Source organism: Pantherophis guttatus, chromosome 2 (genome assembly GCF_059756535.1).
Source record: "Pantherophis guttatus breed Tessera chromosome 2, ASM5975653v1, whole genome shotgun sequence".
Lineage (NCBI taxonomy): Eukaryota > Metazoa > Chordata > Lepidosauria > Squamata > Colubridae > Pantherophis > Pantherophis guttatus.
The window spans coordinates 159376883-159395255 of record NC_142064.1 but is presented as its reverse complement, the minus strand read 5'-3'; the positions used below and the strand labels follow the sequence as shown (position 1 = coordinate 159395255).

General features: G+C 37.2%; 1 protein-coding gene across 7 annotated transcripts in view; it reads right to left on the bottom strand.

Moving 5' to 3' along the window:
• Positions 1–18373, bottom strand: part of SPAG9 (sperm associated antigen 9) — a 99780-nt gene that overhangs the window by 45949 nt on the left and 35458 nt on the right. For all 7 annotated transcript variants that reach the window (XM_034412965.3, XM_034412969.3, XM_060688730.2 and 4 more), the window contains 9 exons: positions 16815–16968; positions 13034–13241; positions 12307–12406; positions 11411–11532; positions 5308–5365; positions 4066–4218; positions 3932–3983; positions 3059–3189; positions 230–286 (listed from right to left, as the gene is read on the bottom strand). In XM_034412965.3, the coding sequence (XP_034268856.2) occupies positions 230–286; positions 3059–3189; positions 3932–3983; positions 4066–4218; positions 5308–5365; positions 11411–11532; positions 12307–12406; positions 13034–13241; positions 16815–16968 (1035 nt within the window). The remainder of the gene's footprint in view (positions 1–229; positions 287–3058; positions 3190–3931; positions 3984–4065; positions 4219–5307; positions 5366–11410; positions 11533–12306; positions 12407–13033; positions 13242–16814; positions 16969–18373) is intronic.

The window sequence follows — 18373 nt, the reverse complement described above, 5'->3', positions numbered from 1 at the left end:
ACATGGTTTTAAACTGCCACAATTAGAGAAAGACAATTATGTTTCGCTGCTAAGCGCATAATAAATGTTTCGGGATGCATCTTACAATATAATTCAGCTTTAACATCTTACCTGTCTGGCATACTAGACAATAAAAGAAAATAATGGGTAGTCATTACTAATTAAAAGTCCCTAAATGAGTAATAATATTATTTTTAATAAATACAAGTATTTGTATCTCAATACTTACAACTGCCAAAGACTCGATCTCTTCTTCTCCTGCATAGCTGGATTTTCTCTTGATGCCCTAAAGAAAAAAAATAAAAAGCCCAGATTATAACATCTCTCACATCTGAGCATTTCATACAGTGGGAAACATGTTGGCATTTTATAAGTAAATCCACAATAACAGTTTTCCAAATTCTGAAACAGAATTTGAGATTTAGACTAAAAAAACACCACAGCTGTACATGAGGATGACATTATTTAAGAAAATCAGCATTTGTGCACTGTTGTATCCTCTCTTAAATTCAATTGTATCTCCTATGAAAATAAAAGTAATTGCAACCATTCGATACAATAACTAATTCACAACAATAAGAAATAATCACCTGTACAGGTTGAAAGTATACCTTCTACATGACAGCAAACTGAATTTGTTTTGCTGCAATATGTAACTGAAGATTTTTCTCATGCATAATAATTCAATCTACTCATAAAAACGAATTATTTTGTTTTCTGTAAAAACTAACTACAAAACAGTAATCTATCAGGCCACTAGATGGCAACAAAATAGGGATGATGAATATAGTTTACCTTAAATAGAAGTTTTTTTAAAAAATTAGCTCAAACTAATTGGAGAAAGCCAATTTGGTGCAGGGTTAAGGCAGGGGTATCAAACTCACTTTATCACAGTGGCATCACGTGACATATCGGGGCTTTTCCCCCACTTTGCTAAACTGGGCGTGGCAGATCCAGTCAGTGGGCCGAGAGTTTGACAGCCCTGGTTTAAGGCATCAGGCTACAAACTTGGAGATCATGAGTTCTAGTTCTGCCTTATGCACAAAGCTGGCTCAGTGAACTTGGGACGTCAGTCCCTCTCATCCCTAAGAAGCAAATTTCTAAGATCTTACCAAGAAAACCACAAGGGTTTATCCAGGCAGTCACCAAGAATCAACACTGACTTGAAGACAGTATTCACACACAACTGCTCACAACTGTTCACACTTTTTTTAAAAAAATACATGCTCAGAAAGGAGCTAAGAAAAGCCAAATAGAACTGGTGGAAAGGCAGCCCAGCATGCCTACTGCCAAAAATGGATGGTCTTATATATTTAGTAAGTGGGACAGATGTTTAATCCACATATTTATCATAGAATCATGGAAACGGAAGGACATTTAGGTCACCAAATCTATCCCTTGCTCAGTGCAGGGATTTAAATTAAGGCCTCATAGATAGATCTCTGCATAGCCTTCACTTGAGCACATTCAATGAAGAGGAACCACCACCTCTTTGAATTGTTTATCATGCAAGTTTTTTCCTAAATTAATCTGAAGGCCTATGAATTACACACACACACACACACACACACACACACACACGGCCAGCAGCAAATGATCTATGCTCTGAAAATTATAATGCATGTTCAACAATATGCAACAAGGCCAAAGTCAGCCAAATGTACAACAGGACCTAGAGAGGTTTATAGTCTACTATTTAACTGCCTCCATGTCAAGTTCGTTTACACCAGAAGCACAGTTGTAATCAGTAATATATTCCTAGAGTGATCATGTCATCTGTCTTACTGCAATTAGAATACCAACTTGGCCAGTTTTAACTCTGAAACAGATTTCATTCAGAAATAGCAACCTGGCATTAGGTCAATTTTCTATGAGTGGCATGCTGCTTCCCAGTGGTATCCCTACCAAGAAACAGCTGTTACGAAACTAGTCCACTCCCACAGCAGAAACTGGATCAAACTTCGAAGTACCAAGTACCACATCCATGTTAGCTTTCCAGTTATTCCTTTTTTTCTTTCCCTTACTTTCCCATTCTGCTTTTCTTTTTCATGCTTTGACCTTTTCTGCTGCTCCTGCAACAACTTTCTTGCTTCTTGTTCTTTCCTTCTTCCATCTCAACAGAATACATAAAATAATAAAACCCATTTTTTCCCCTCTGTACTACACCTATGCTGTTTTTCATAGTTCATTTCTGAAGTGAAAGCCAGTCTGGTATAGTGGTTAAGACACCAGGCTGGAAACTTGGAGTCTGTGAGTTCTACACATGGAGACCTTCTTAGGCAAAGTTTACCCAACTGGGTAACTTTGGGTCAGTCACTCTGTCTCTCAGCTCTAGGAAGGTGATCATGGCAAACTACATCTGAAATCTTATCAAGACTTAACTGAAGGGACCTGTCCAGGTAGTCGCCAGGACTAAACGGTGACTTAAAGGCAGTGGTGGGATTCAGCCGGTTCGCACCAGTTAGGGAGAACTGGTTGTTAACTTTCTGAGCAGTTTGGCAAACTGGTTGTTGGAAGAAATCATAGGGCAGAGAACCGGTTGTTAAATTACTTGAATCCCACCACTGCTTAAAGGGTATGCATGCACACTGATGTGCACACACAAACACACACATTTCTGAAGGCCTTTAGAACAGTCCTTAAAAATAGCCAAAGCAAATGAGGAGAGATGCCTATAAAACCTGGATCATTTTATCTGTTCTCTTGCAACAAGTTTCCACATGCCATTTGTTATTGTTGGATGCTTCTTAATTCATTTTCTTAAAACCTTAACAAAAATTAATCTTGTCCACTGATGGAAACTTGCCTACAAAAAATAATTAATCTTAAACTAGTTTATATCTATAAAAGCACCACAAAAACATGTGTCATAATAATTCTGTTAACCTTTAACAGTGCTATTTTTTTAAATAAATTCCTTTTGTGAAATGTTTATGTAAAAAAAAAACAAATATAGTAAAGAATTGTTTTTAGAAAGAAGCATTTTTCTCATGCATAGTAAACAAAATGTATATGACTTGTTTAATTGGTCTACAATATTACCAAAAATTGCACTTGCCTTATCATCTCAGTCCATCGCACTGCTTCTTGAAGCTCCATTAGCCTTTCTTTGTACTGATTTCGTTCCATGAGAACCCGGGCCATCTCAACACGTGTGAATCGTTTTCTCTGAGCAGTAGGAATATCACTCTGCAGAGTTGAAAAGATACCAAGCATGCTTAATCAAGTAGACTAGGAAGCACAAAAGCCTATCATATACAGTTTTTATAGTACAGGTAGTCCTCGACTTACAACCACAACCTACAGTCCCAAATTTCCGTTGCTAAGCAAGACAGTTGTTAAGTGAGTTTTGTCCCATTTTACAACCTTTCTTGCCACAGCTGTTAAGTGAATCTGACTTCCCTATTGACTTTTGCTTGTCAGAGGGTCGCAAAAAGTGATCATATGATTCAGGACACTGCATCCATCATAAATACATGTCAGTTGTCAAGCATCTGAATTTTGATTATGTGACCATGGGGATGCTGTAATAGTTAAGTATAAAAAACAGTCATAAGTCACTTTTCAGTGCTGTTGTAACTTCAAATGGTCACTAAACAAATGGTTGCAGATTGAGGACTACTAGTTCAGAGCTTTACAGGTAAGTGTGAATACTGACAGCAGTGAGGGGAAAAGGGCCTCATGACCAGTTTTGGCCCAAATGGAGAAAAACACGTTAATTGAAAATCTTTCAGAATCTCTCTGATTTCCCCCCACCCCCACCCCCTCACACCTCCCAACAGAGTATGTTACAGGATTGGCATACACAAGCAACCTGTAAACTCACATTTCTCTACAATAATGCCACAGAAAACTAGGAGATTCAACCCAACCATAGTACTGTAAGAATAAGAGAAAATGTAGATTCAATGTTATTAGTATGAATACATACATCATCCTCTTCCTTTGATTTTTGCCTTGCTTCTTCAGCTTCTGCACGGGCTCTAAACAAGAGGAATTAATCAAATTAGTCCAAGAGTTCTTCTAGGAAACTCACTGTAACACATTCAAGAATTTTATGCTCACTTTCTAAGCTCTTCCTCCAATTCCTTATTCTTCTCTTCAAGCTTTTGTTTGGCTAGTTTTACAGCTTCCAATTCTCCTTTCAGTACATCCTTCTCACATGTCAGTTCATCAACTTTTGCTATTAAGTCATTCTTCACCACATTCAAGGCATTTCTAGAACACAGATGATTGCAATTAAATCACTTCTAACAATATTAATTGATAGAAATAATGTCACTCACAACTCTATCTTCATCACAGCAACATATATAATAAATACATAAAGTACATGCATATAATAAATACAATAAGCAAAAATAAAAATCTGATTTTACTTTTTTATAATCTATTATTTTGCTAAGTGAAGCCTATATACTTCAGAAAGGTCTTTTCAACAAAAAACTGGTACAATCTAATGTTCTGAAGTAAAAACCTCATTTCCAGTTACCATGTATTTTTCACAAAATTCTATGCATGTATACATGTGCCATTACACACAAGACTTAGGACTGGGGTTACCAACCTGGGGTGCGAGATGATATTCCAAGGGGTGCAAAAACTTGGGTTTAGAAGTTTCAAAATTATAGAATATATGCATAATTATATGCAAATTATATGCATATGATTATTTATTTTTGTAATGGGTGCAAGAATATATCAGCAGCATTCTAGGGGTGCGGGATATAGAAAAGGTTGGGAACCCCTGACTTGGGGAAAATTATTATATCCTTTATCAGACAGTAACTCATGGATATGCAACATCATGTTTAATTAAAGAAACAGGTTAATGCAGTGATGGCTAACCTTTTTGCCATTGCGTGCCAAAAGCGAGGGGAGCACATGGGTGTCGCGCACACGCGTGCCCACACCCATAATTCAATGCCCCCCCACGCATGCACGTGCGAAACCCCCCCACACACGTGCAACCCCTGCTTTTAGCACGTGATGGCACGGTGGGCCCGATAGGCCTGTTTTTCCCCCACCCCAGGCTCCAGAGGCTTTCTTGGAGCCTGATGAGGGCGAAAACGCTTTCCCCATTGCCCCGGAGGCCCTCTGGAGACTGGAAATGGCCCATTTCCCGACTTCAGGTGGGCCCAGAAGGCCTGAAAATCAGCTGGCCAACGCGCACATGTGCGCTGGAGCTGAGCTAGGGCAACACTCGCGTGCCCACAGATATGGCTCTGCGTGTCACATGTGGCACTCGTGCCATAGGTTCACCATCACGGGGTTAGTGTATCTAAAAACGGAGAAATTATTACTCACTTGGTTTCGAGTAGTTGTGTATTTTCTAGGATAAGGTTTTCAACTTCACGACCCATTCCTTTCAAAACCATAGAGAATAAACAAACATTAAAAGACAGATATGTGCTTTAACAACTGCAAGTTTTAATAACTGCACTGATCAGCATATTCAGCATGTGCTCTGGAGCTCACAATTCTACCACACAAGTAAGACATCTTACTTGTCTTACTAATTCATTGCCATGGAATTTTCCTACCATCTGATATAAATGTTTACGGATTTGTATCCTCACTAAAATGAAATAATTTCACAAGCAGAGATGTTCTGTGATCAGAGCACTTCGAACATAACCACTGATCAGAAAAGAGTTTTCAGATATAAAGTATTTTGCTCTTAGGTTGTAAATGAATCCAATATGGAGTTCAGTTTTGAAACCCAAAGGAGCGAGGCAAAATACTTTCAGTCCAAGCGCATAAAACAAAATAAATTCTATCTCATTTGGTAACCACAGTAACACAACAGGAAAACTTTATATTATGTAATCTCATACTCAAATAGGTGATACCACGAGAAATACTGAATATAAGAAGCTCAAATGATAGAAAGCCCTTGCAAATGTTCCTCAAATGAGATGATGCCTTACCAAAGAAATCATGGTCTTTAAAGCCCATGCATCCCATGAAGAGCAAAAGGAAGAAGAAATATGTAATGAGAACAGTAAAAATGAAGTACAGAACAGTGAAGGCTGAGAATTTGAAACATGGGTGATTTCAGGGTAAAGCCAGCATTAAATGGCTACAGCAAGATATGTAGAGCAGCAAGACAAACAGTTAAAAGAGAGCCGTTTCTAGATCAAGGATCCATCCAATCCAGCCTCCCACTTTCTTAGAGAAGCTACCAGAGATCTCTCCAAATATCACAACAGGCCTGAAAGGGAGAATATCCCATCCCCAATAAGTAGTATTCAGAAATACTGGTAAAACCAGCTCGCATTTCACTATCAGAGCTGATAATAGCAGCTATTGCTATCTTTAATGCAAATGAATTTAGAAGTGAAATATGGATTACCCATCCTCTTTTGTTTTTCCCTCAATAACCTCCTTTAGGATTTTTTAAATAAATGTGGCATTTAAATGACTGAAATGGTACTCAGTTTAATGAGATGATTCCAAGTATTTTCCCACAAAAAACAGCCCTCATCAAGTCATTACAAACCTAATCAACTAAACCATGCTTACTTTTTTTAAACATTGTACCATTCCAATTCTTCTAAAGTAAAAAATATTTAAAACTTTTCTTGTAGAACATGCTCTTAACCATAACAGATTCCTTTATTTTTACTTTTTTTTTCCCTCCATTGTATCAAAATTGCATATATTTTAATGGAACGCAAGATAGAGAAAACTACACATTACTACAAGAACTATCTTTTGAAAGGGTGCAATATAATATGAACATGTCTGATGTTTGACTTTTAATTGGGCCTTTTTATACAAATCTAATCATAGGTTAATCATTTTGGGTTGTTAACTAGCAGTTATCCATATATCCACCTATCCACATTTAATATACTGTAGGTGGCTTCATAAAATGTGGGTAACGGTAGGGAAATGCTTGGTATTACTGCATATACATGAAATGATGGGAAATGAGACCGATAAGTGCAGGTAGTACTAGCTTGACGACCAGTCTCTTAGCAACTGTTCGAAGTTACGACAGACCCACCTGCCAAAAATCATTTATGACCCTGTTCCGAAGTTATGGCTGCTACAGCAGCTCCACAGTCATTTGTTCTTATGACTGACCTCAGAAATGCTGCAGTGGCCTCCCCTTTGCCTATCTTCCCTCATCCTGCCCCACTGGGTCCCTACAGACCCTGGGCCTGTTTTCCCCTCCACAGGCCCACATAGGGCTTGGGCCTCCTTCCCAACTCAATCACCCACTGCACACTTACCTCTGGAAGATCTCTGTGGCTCCAACCTCGTGGTGGGGAAAGAGGGCAAGCCACTCCATCCCTCAGTGTCCCTGGGTCCCAGAAGGGGCCACCATTTTCTGAGCAGCCGCCAAGGAACTCTGGCTGCATCCAAATGGTAGGCACTTCCAGCATGCACCCATGTGACCCAGGGACAAAACGTTCTGCTCTGTGCAGCATTGTGGAAAGCTTGTGGCCACACTGAAGCAGCAGCCACTTCTAGGACACAGTCATGCGGCCCATAGATGAAACAGTCTGCTCTGCTTCCCTAACCCACACAGTGCTGCAGAAAGCTCCGTTAGGAAAACACAACAGACTGCTTCATCACTGGGCCGCATGGCTGTGTCTCTAAAGTAGCTGCCATTTTGGAGCAGCTACAAATCCACAAGTCTGGAGCTCTGGATATCTTTGAAAGGTAGGTGCACAATGAGTGACAGATGGTGGGGAGGAGAGGTAGGGCCTGGCAGGATGGGGAGCAGGCCAAAGGTCTATAGCAGCCAGTGTGGACGGGAAAGGCTTGTGGGGACCCGGGGAAAGAGTAGTCCAAAGGCTATGGGAACCCCTAATGTTGGGAAGCAGAGCACAGAGTTTCTGAGGGAGTGGGGAAAACCTTGGGGGAGTCTGAGGCAGGTGAGTCTGGGCCTATGCTAGGTCTACTAAAGCTTTCCTCACTTCTAGACACCTCAAGCTCCACTTCATGTCTGTATCAGGGAGAGCAGGGGTGGGGGTGATTAAGGAAGGTGAACTCACTTAATGACTGTTAGATTGTTGCAACATGAGAGGCAATGGGACTACCTGTGCATCATTTATTTAAGGCTTAAATAAAGCTACTTCCCTCACCAAAAGTCTTGCCTACACTTCAAAGTACAAAACTTTAAATAACTTCTAGAGCAAATGGGCTATTTGGTATTTATTATGCTTGTACACCAGAAATTTCCCTCAGGGAACAGGGAAATTCTTGCAGGGAGGGTATTCTGTGAGCACCCTGCAATCATGCAGAAAGTTAGCTGAGCAAGGCAAAAATAAACTTTTGAAATTCTTACGCATTTAGTACAATTTATTTCAATATCTGATGTTTTAATACAAGGGTGTCAAACTGGCGGCCCGCAGGCTAGATGCATCATGCGCAAACCCATCCTAGCTCCGCAAAAGGAAAAAACGTCGCAAAACTTCACATGACGGCAACTTGACGCCGCAAGTTTGACACCCGTGTTTGACAAGCAGACTGCACTATGGAAAAAATATAAACAAAGGGACAGAAGTTTGTTTGTTTGATAGGACACACTCAAAGTACTGCTCAAGTCTATAGATTGAAAAAAAATTCTGTGCTTTCTGTGTGGGAAGCAGGAACACTCTGTGTCCATTCTGTCAGGGTAGTATAAACACATACTATTCTTTTTGTCCTCCAACTAGCTAGCATTTGTAGTTTTCATCCTACAACATGGTTCCTGTTTGTGTAAGTTTCAAAGATTAGAAAACAGCCTTTCGTCCTGCATGAAGAGCTCAACGAATAATGAAAATGGTTTCAGAAAGATTACTCCTTGCCATATGTTTATTCCCAATCATTTCCCCCAGTTGCTGTTTGCACTGGCAGGATTTGGATCAGTACCATAGAAAGGAAGACTATTTTTAATGAATAGTCAAAGTTTGGGTTTTTAGAATACTTCAGTTTCGAAGAAGGAACTGTTTCAATTATGTGAACAACACTTTTAACTGTTGGTATTCCGAGTAGAGAATAATTATCAGGCAAAACAAATTAAAAAGCACTAAGCAGGATAAAGACAAAACAAATTGCAAAACAGACATTATGAAAGCAACAGCCAAGAATGCAGAACTTCAAAACAATCACTTTCAAATATATAAGAAGGATACACACCAGAATATTCTCCTGGGTACGCAGCCCAAGAGAAAGCAAATTGGAGAATACCATTTAACTAATGTTGCAAAAGCATGCCAAAATACAGCACAGTAAACTACTAATACAAAACATTTCATATAAATTGTGTTCCCTCAGATTGAGTACAGCTGGGCTTCTGTAGAAATACATTATGCATATTGGTAGCTCTACTTACACATACTATCAAAAAAATAAAACAAAAACAAATCTATGTAGTACATGGTTACAACTGAGCAAAATTGTTGATCACCTTAATACTGCATTAATTATCTATTTAAATACTGTATACCCTTAAAATTACCTATTTTGGTATAAATGTGAAATTGTTGCAGCCTCTAACATATCCCTTTTTTATGCTTTTACTACAGCCATTTCTCCTCTCTTCAAAGCCATTCCCCACTTTTCTAAACAGCAATAACATAACTGTGACCATACTAATAAGGTGCCACTATGAAGTGCCTTTTTGAAAGCTTATATCTACTATAGGAGTAACCTTAATGGCTCAAAAATCTAATTTTTTAAAAAATGCAGAAACAGTGTGGGAATAACACAAAGTGACTGCTAGTAGAATGAGATAAATTATAAAACATTGGAAGTATCTCCTATTCACTTCTGCGTTTTATTTTAAGCAAACAGAGCCAGGGGCGAGGAGCTAAATTACAGAGAGAACTGGAAAAGAGAAAGAGGAAGAAAGGAAATTTAGTATTTTTCTGGTGGAAAAGAGAGAGGAAGAAAGGAAATTTAGTATTTTTCTGTATTTTTCTCCCTTCAAACTAACATAGATATATACTTTCAAATGAATAGAGGAAATTGTGTTCTTTGCATGAATTTTGTAGTGGGAGATGTTCCTCCACCAAGAAATATTTGAAGAAGGAACAACTCACATACATCCCAGTTGTACAACAAAAGTCATGTTACTTCAAAAAAAAAAACAAAAAAAAAAAAACAACAACCAACACCTGACATTTTAAAGCATGTTAAACATGTATTTATCTTATTCCCTCTGATGCTGCCAACTCCAAATACAATGGACATCTGACAACACACCAGGCAATACAGGTAGTCCTCGACTTACAACAGTTCATTTAGCGACAGTTCATTTAGCGAAGTTAGAACCTCATTGAAAAAAGTGGCTTATGAGCATTTTTCACAATTATGACTTCATCCCCATGGTTATGTGATTTACATTCAGATGCTTGACAATCGACTCACATTTATGACGGCTGCAGTGTCCCAGAGTCATGCGACCATCTTTTGCCACATTCTGACAGGCAAAGTCAATGGGAAAGCCAGATTCACTTAACAACTGTGGCAAGAAAGGTCGTAAAATGGGGCAAAACTCATTTAACAAATGTTTCACTTAGCAACATAAATTTTGGGCTCAATTGTGGTCATAAGTCGAGGACTACCTGTATAAAACAATGTAAGAAATAACAACAAAAAAGAATCTAGAAAAAAAGAAAAAGGAGCAAGATAGCAAACCTAGCAGATATCCCAAATATCCCATTAATGTCTATTTAATGATTAAATAGAACATTAACTTTTATTTAATGAGGGGGTTTCAGCCACCCCAGCTCAAAGCCTGAGAGAACAACCAGGTTTTTAGGGCACACCCCACTTCAAGGTAATTACTGTACTAATGTCAAAATCACTTTTTTTTAAACTTTAAAACAGGGGAAACCTTACCTTCCCCGTTAATTCCTAGATAGAAAAGGCATCTAGGAAATTCTTTTATAGCTAAAAAGTTACAGATTTCCTAAAACAAATTCCTCCTTTCTCTTCTGCCTATCCTCCAAAAGATTCCTCACCCACATAAATAAAACCAGACTGGAGGAGGTGGGAGGGAGACTGAATGGTAAGGTTGAAGAAATGTAAAGTATTAGGGATGTTCATCTAACATACATTAATAGCAACTGAAAGTATAATGATGCAATGGAAGGTTTAAGAAAATCTCACCACAGTGAAATAAACAATATGGTTTATACCATCATTGCCCACTATTTTGATTGGCCAAAAGATTGGTTCCTAATGGGAACCCTTTTTTAATGAATAAGTACAGGCATAAATATGATTTGTGTGGTAAACATTTAAACAAATGACAACATTAAAGGTAAATAGTGAATGTTTTCAACTCTATTTACTAGACGAATTATGTATGGAAATATCTTGAGTACTTTTTCCTCACAATTCTATCCTTGAACTATTCTGTAAATTGCTTTCACCATTTCTAAACAGTTTTTTAAAAAATACTCACCCAGCAAGTCTGCTCCTTCATCCACATCCCCAATCAGACCAGAGCCAGCAGAAGATAGTTCTTCAAAGAGTGATTCTGTGTTACGATCAAATGCTTTGTTCTCTATGCCTTTGGTAGGAGTGCTACACAATAAAAATCGAATGTAGGAGGGAGAAGAATTAAATCTTTTTTTAAAAAAATATTTCTCCAGTCTACATTTCAGTGTACAAATGTGCACACTTTCTAAATCTTCAAGGATTAGACAATGTGAATTCTGCTCCATAAACAATTATGCCACAATTAATGGTTTATTATTTAAGAAAGCTAAAGCAAAAACAATGCATTCAGCAATCACCCTTCCCTTCCCCCTTTCCTTTCCTTTCCTTTCTCTCTCTTTTCCCAGTAGGATGCAGAAATATCAGGCACATTAATCAGGCACTATTTTCTCCTCCACAACACTGATGTTCACATAGTTACAAGCTCTTCTGATTCACTTGTCTTTCTTCCTGACAGTTTTGTATCCACATTGTCACCATAACAGGTTAGCCATTTTTGTTTCTTAACACATGCAACCCCCCACACACACACACACACACTGTAATCTCTTTCTCTATGCTAAGCAGGTGGAAATGAGAAGCAGCGTAATAATCTGACATCCTGTTACCCTTAGGAGGAGATATTGAGTGATGGCTACTGCGCACATACTGTTTTGCCGTTCATGGTAGATCAAAGGTTTTTGGGCCAGAGCGTCAATGGAAAATCTGAGTGCCACAGAATGCCTGAACGCTACTATTGACTGCAAAGTATTGATGAAGAGATTGGTCATATGCCATAACAGCAACAAAACAGCTACAACAACTCTCTTGTAATATTTGTATTTTTCCTAAAATATCTGGTGAAAATTGCTGGCAAAATACCTTGAACCTTTATATCCACTAAGATCTTTATCCATATCCAACTCTGGAGTGGATTCAATGATTGCCTGAACTTCAGATTTGTCATCATTTTCATTAGCTCCTTCAAAAGAAATAGGTAAATATTGTCAAAAACAAGGAATATGAAATATAAGGAAGCATACATAGGATCTCCCCTAATTTTATTCTCAAAATATAATCTTGTGAATTAGGTAAGAATGGGAGAGAATGACACTGTGAGCTTCATGATCAAGTAAGAACTAAAATTTAGCTTTGCCTGGTCTGAGTCCAACACATAAAATCACTACACTACACCAGCCACTGTATCAATGAACAAGATTATTCATTTCCAAAATTAATGGCCACTTCTCACAGAACATCTTTTCTAAATGTGAAAAACTTTAGTAACACATTCTGTCATATAGAAAATAATATTTTACCAGCATAAAGATCCTTAATTGTGACAATTTAGTCTTAGTTGATCATATACTAAATCTGAGAGCAGTTGTTATTTAATCTCATAGTCTGTAAATACACTGAAGTATGCTTGTGATCAATAAGGCCACCTTCACACGACTTTCCTGCTGCTTTCTATATGCGGATGTCTTCCTATGAGGAATACAAGTAGCACTCTAAATATTTATTAATTCTGGAACCTGTAGGCATACTGTGGATTTTAAATGACCCAAACTATTAAATTACTCAAAATGTGAATAATCTAGAAACTTACCAATGGATACATTTCTTGTTTCCTGGGCTACCTGCACTTCAATGTGCTTGCTTATGTCCAATTTCTGGTTCCATAAATCAGAATTCTTTGCAAGGCCTTCCTTGTCTTCATGCAGGGGAAACTCCGCAGACGTAAGCACATCTGAAGCAGCAGTTAAGATTGGTGTAGTAGATTTGGATCCTGCTTGGCTAACATCAGAAATTTCATCCTAAAGTATGAAGAAGTTTGGAGTAATTACAGAATTTATATGGCATATTCCCTAACCCTGAATTAATACTTAACTACTTGAAGCCAGATATTTTACTGTGTTTTCCAGCTAAAAGGTGCATGTTACTTTGTGCAAAAGCAATTTCACTTTAAAAATTTCTCTTAATGGAGATGCCACCCAATTATATTCAAGGTACCAACCTCGATACAAAATACACTTTTCTCATATTCAATAATACTTCAATACTAACTAAGCATTTAAGTCTTCTTTAATTAACTGTTAGCTCTTCGAGGTCCAGACAAAAAGCACAACTATGAGTGCCTACACTATCTTTACAATAAACTTACATTAACAGAATCTTGCAAGATTTATCCTCCTTTTTACTCTCTGGTAAACTAGGGAAAATACTTTCTGAAATGCTTTCCAGCCCCACCCTTCTGTGGACTGAGAATTTTTTTACATGATATAAATTGCCATGTCTGCAGCTCTTCTTCCTGTTTCTCAAGATCTTTTCCACATACCATTCCATTAACCCACCTCAAGTCAACCTACAATATGTCCTTTTCAAAGTTTCATCCTCTTCAACCATGTTTTCCTTCAGGAGGCCTCTATCCCAATGCCAAGAAGTTCAACTTCTCATTAGCTATACACCCCCTTGTTCCTAAAAATCATATTCAGCTGTTCAATGACTGGTGCGGCTGAAAAATTACACAAGCAAGAAGGGAGGTGGGATTTATAGAAATCAGGTTGTTGTTTTTTTAATTTTTGAAACAATATTTTATTAGCAATAGCCCTTAGACTTATATACTGCTTCATAGTGCTTTAGAGCACTTTCTACGCCGTTTACAAATGTCGGCATATTGCCAACAATCTGGGTCCTCATTTTATCAAGCTCGGAAGGATGGAAGGCTGAGTCAACCTTGAGCCGGTGAAGATCAAATATCTGGCAGTGAGCAGAGTTAGCCTGCAATACTGCATTCTAACCATCGCACCATCACAGTTCCTATTGTACCAGTTTGCCAAAGGAAATGCACAAGAGATATATGCCCATAAAATTTCACTTCTCTTTTACTTTCCATAGGAAAGTATATGTTGTTAACATCATTAGACTAATAAGTACTAGATTAATGTATCCATAATTTTAAAATATGCAGAATTAATCAGTGTATACGTATTTAAATAATTTAAACAATTTACATATTGTCTTATGCTACTTTAATACATCATTTATTTTACATGTCGTACATTCAGAGTATAAAAAAAGAAAGATGTAATTGTTTGGATTGATGATGGTTTTATGTTTTGTTTTTGTTTTAAAATAAAAAATTGTTTTCAAAAAAAAAAGATGCAAATGGTAGTCATATAAAATCAATGAATGAATAAATAAATAAATAAATAAAGCATCTGTGTTAATTAACAATGTATTCCAAGCCTCATTCTTCCTCTCAGTACAATGAATATAAACAATTTAAACTGTTTATAAGCATCTGAGCAAATTTTAATTGTTTGACCATTTTAACTGACACTAGCAATTTGTATCAACAGCCCAGTAATATTTATAATTTCCTTTTATATTTCATTTTCATTTGTACCAACCTATATAAGATGGTTGTACCCCACCCTGTTTAGGTTCATTATTGTAAACTATCAAATTCAATGTATACTGACATAGTTCTAGTCTCCATCATTACACCATCTCATAAAGGAGAAATCTCTCCTACATAGATGTTTGCCCATTATGTTCTGCTTTCTTGGACAAGGTATTCTAAAATTATCTTCTACTCAAGCAAAACACTTCTAGAAATAGTTTTAACTTTGCTGCTAAGAGTGACATTCCTAAATCCACCAACCCCTCCTCCGAAAATCCAGCAAAGATACCCTGACTTATTTATCTGTCAATTTATCAAAAGAAAAAAAACTGTAGTTTTATTCCATAAATCCAGAGTGAAATGAAGTTCCACTTTGCCTAAAGATTTCCCAGCTTCTGTATTCTAGCCACATCGTGAAAAGAATGCAGCACTTAGACTATTGACCTTAGCAGTCAAAAAGCTCCCAACAAAAAGCCTAGTTACCAACAGAAACAGAACTTGCAGGCCTTTGTTTGAAAGGTTACGCTGAAATTTCTAATTGCAAAGTGACCATTCATTTTAAAAACTGCAATTGCTGATCTGCTGCTGCTGCTCTTAAAGTATCAGGCTATCTGGACAAATTTAAATTAATGTTTCAGTCAAAGGTGCTAAGTGCTATTAAGAAAATTATGATTACATCACTCTAAGACCTTAAGTGTTCAAGATCTTATATTATCATTTGTGCTTCTCCTTAATGCAATTTTCAGTCGCACATGAAAGAAGGGATTACCATTCAGTATGTGCAGGCAAAATTAAGTAGTTATTACAATGTTAAACTAAAGGAGTGGAAAATAGAATTTAAACCTCATTCATCCATGAAGCTTCTAAGTGACCTGTAAGCAGTTACACTTTTTCAATCTAAACCATCTCATATGGTAGCTGTTCAGAAGCTACCCGGAGTCTTCTGGAGTTGGCTGCCATGTGTTGGGGATTTTCTCAGTTTACTTTGCAGTATTTAGAATATCAATGAATTTAAATATTTCAGATATCCAGTGTCCAGAAAAAGTGGCAATGATTATCCTTCACCAGAATGTCCAGAAAAAGTGCAAAAGATTATCCTTCACCAGACAATCTAAAGTGCATGTAATCCACATAGCTCTACGTTTAAATATGTAAGAGTTAACTTTTTCATTAGCTTCATTGACCCATAACCCAAGGTGTACCAAACAATGTATCAAGTTTAACTTGAAGCTTTAGGGCTATAATTCTGAAGTGAAGAATTATATGTAATTAATAACCAATTCATGTGAATAGATTCATATTATAGCCTCATTCAGGGCTATATTATAATAAATGCTTGCTCGGTGGATACCATACAGTCTAGAAGAAAGGGTATCAGTTAAGTCCCACCAGAAAATACAGTGAGTATCATGGCATTACTGATTTAAGGAGTAAAGTTCTTTAAGAAATTTCATTGATCACAACAACATTTATATTTTTAGCCAGCACAAAATTAATTATTTTGATACAATTATTGCTATAAATTAGTTATCCAAGCAACAAGCTTTCTTTTAGATAAAAAATATACACTTGGTTTTCTGCTTTGTCCTTATGTTTTTTTTTTCCCAACACACGTCTTCCCATAGGAAATCTTTAAAAACAAAACCATAATCATGCTAATAATCAAAATATGAAAACAGTAAATATTAATATTAATAATTCCTAAAAGCCCTACAAGAGATTCTACCCAACTGCAAGCTTAGAAAACAGTATGTCTAAAAAAATTAGAAAATTCTGTCTTTCCACATTCCCAAGTGCTATCAGCCTTTCAATAAACTATACATTAGAAGAAAAGGGAACTTACCTTTAACTCACCTGGAATGAGTTTCAAAAATTTGTGCACTAAGAAAAGACAATTGGAAGTTTAGCTTTTGCTCACACACATACATCCTAAGGAAAAGATTAATAATTTTTTTCACTGTGAAAATTAAAATAGCTCCTTCACCTTGAGGCTGGTGCGGGAACGAGGCTGACTTAGTTCACGGAACTTCCAACTATCTGATCCAGGAGTTTCCACTGATCCCCTCTGAGTATCAGGAGTAAGAAGCGCATCTCCTGGAGGGAGCGGAAATATACCCAATGATATAGGAGGCTCCTTTCTGTAGATAAGGGGACAATATCATATGTTATAATTTCTTACACATTCTCAATTTTTGAAACTTAAAATGTTAAAATCATGTTTATCATTTTAAAGGGATTCAAGATAAATACTCTCTTACGCTGCTTTACATATGGGCAGTAGACAATGTATATATTAATTCATTTAAGGCCATATTAGTAATGTATTTTCCAGAGACAAAGCTAATATCAACACCTGTGGTTAGAAAATCTTGCTAGAGAGAAGATATTACTCAGCAATATTGTAAAGATACTTTCTGGGAAAGGAAGCCATACAAATAGTTAGACCAAGAGATGCAAAAGCTAGTTACAACAACAAAACAAATAATGTTGTAATTGTAAACTTAATTGGTTTACAAGATTTTCTCAGTTTGTAAAGTAATATCAGTGAGAAACCCGATTTCAATCAAGGTATTCCTGCCTATTTAAATTAAAATTAGAGTTTATGGAAGATAATACAGGCTATCTTTCCTTTGGAGAAGCTGCCAACTTATTAAGTATCATTTGGGACTAGATAATAAAAGGATCCTCGTTTCCATATGGAATAATAATTAATTAAAAACCTTGGCTACCACACAGAGACATTCATGATTTCAGAGAATGTTTAACAAATATTGACTACAGTCAAACCAGCACATTTTGACTATTCAATTGATTAGTATGCTGGTCCTACACAGCCATTCACCAGACTTGCCCTGTACTCTATAAAAGCTTTTATTCACACTGTATCACCAGCCAAGTTTCCCACAGAAAGGATGGCTCCAAGTGGAACAAGATCAAGAAACACTGCTTCAGATTTCTATAGTGTTTTAGACTGGCACTCCTGTGTAGGACATCTATAGCTGCAGGCAGCCATCTCCATTGCTATTACTGCAAGGTCTATGTCACATCTATCATACTACAGGGTTTTGCCCCAAAGATAATGACTCCTCCCCTGCAGCATTTGGTTATTCTAAGGAAATACCGTTTGCACATGCAAAACAACCAATGTGCTTATTAGCATATGGGCTAAAATGAGAAACCAAGGTGGGCTGACATGTGGCCAGGTGTAGTGCGGGAGGAAAAGATAGTTACATATCAGCAGTGAATCATTTGTGCCACGAACAATGGGAGATGACCAGAAAAAGTCTCTTTGGTTAAACAAATCAACACAAAGTAAAATACCAGGTCAGGCAGTTAAATAAAAGGAGTAACTGAGGAGTAACTACAATCAGCCAACATCTGCACTACAGGTTATGTGCCAATTATTTATTTATTGGTTCGATTTACATCAGATCATATTGTACATCAGATCATATGTGCTGGCTTCCTCTCAGGGCCCTGATTAGGTTGACAGTGCCCACCGGTGGCTTGTGTATGATTATGTTCTGCCATTGATTTCTGCTT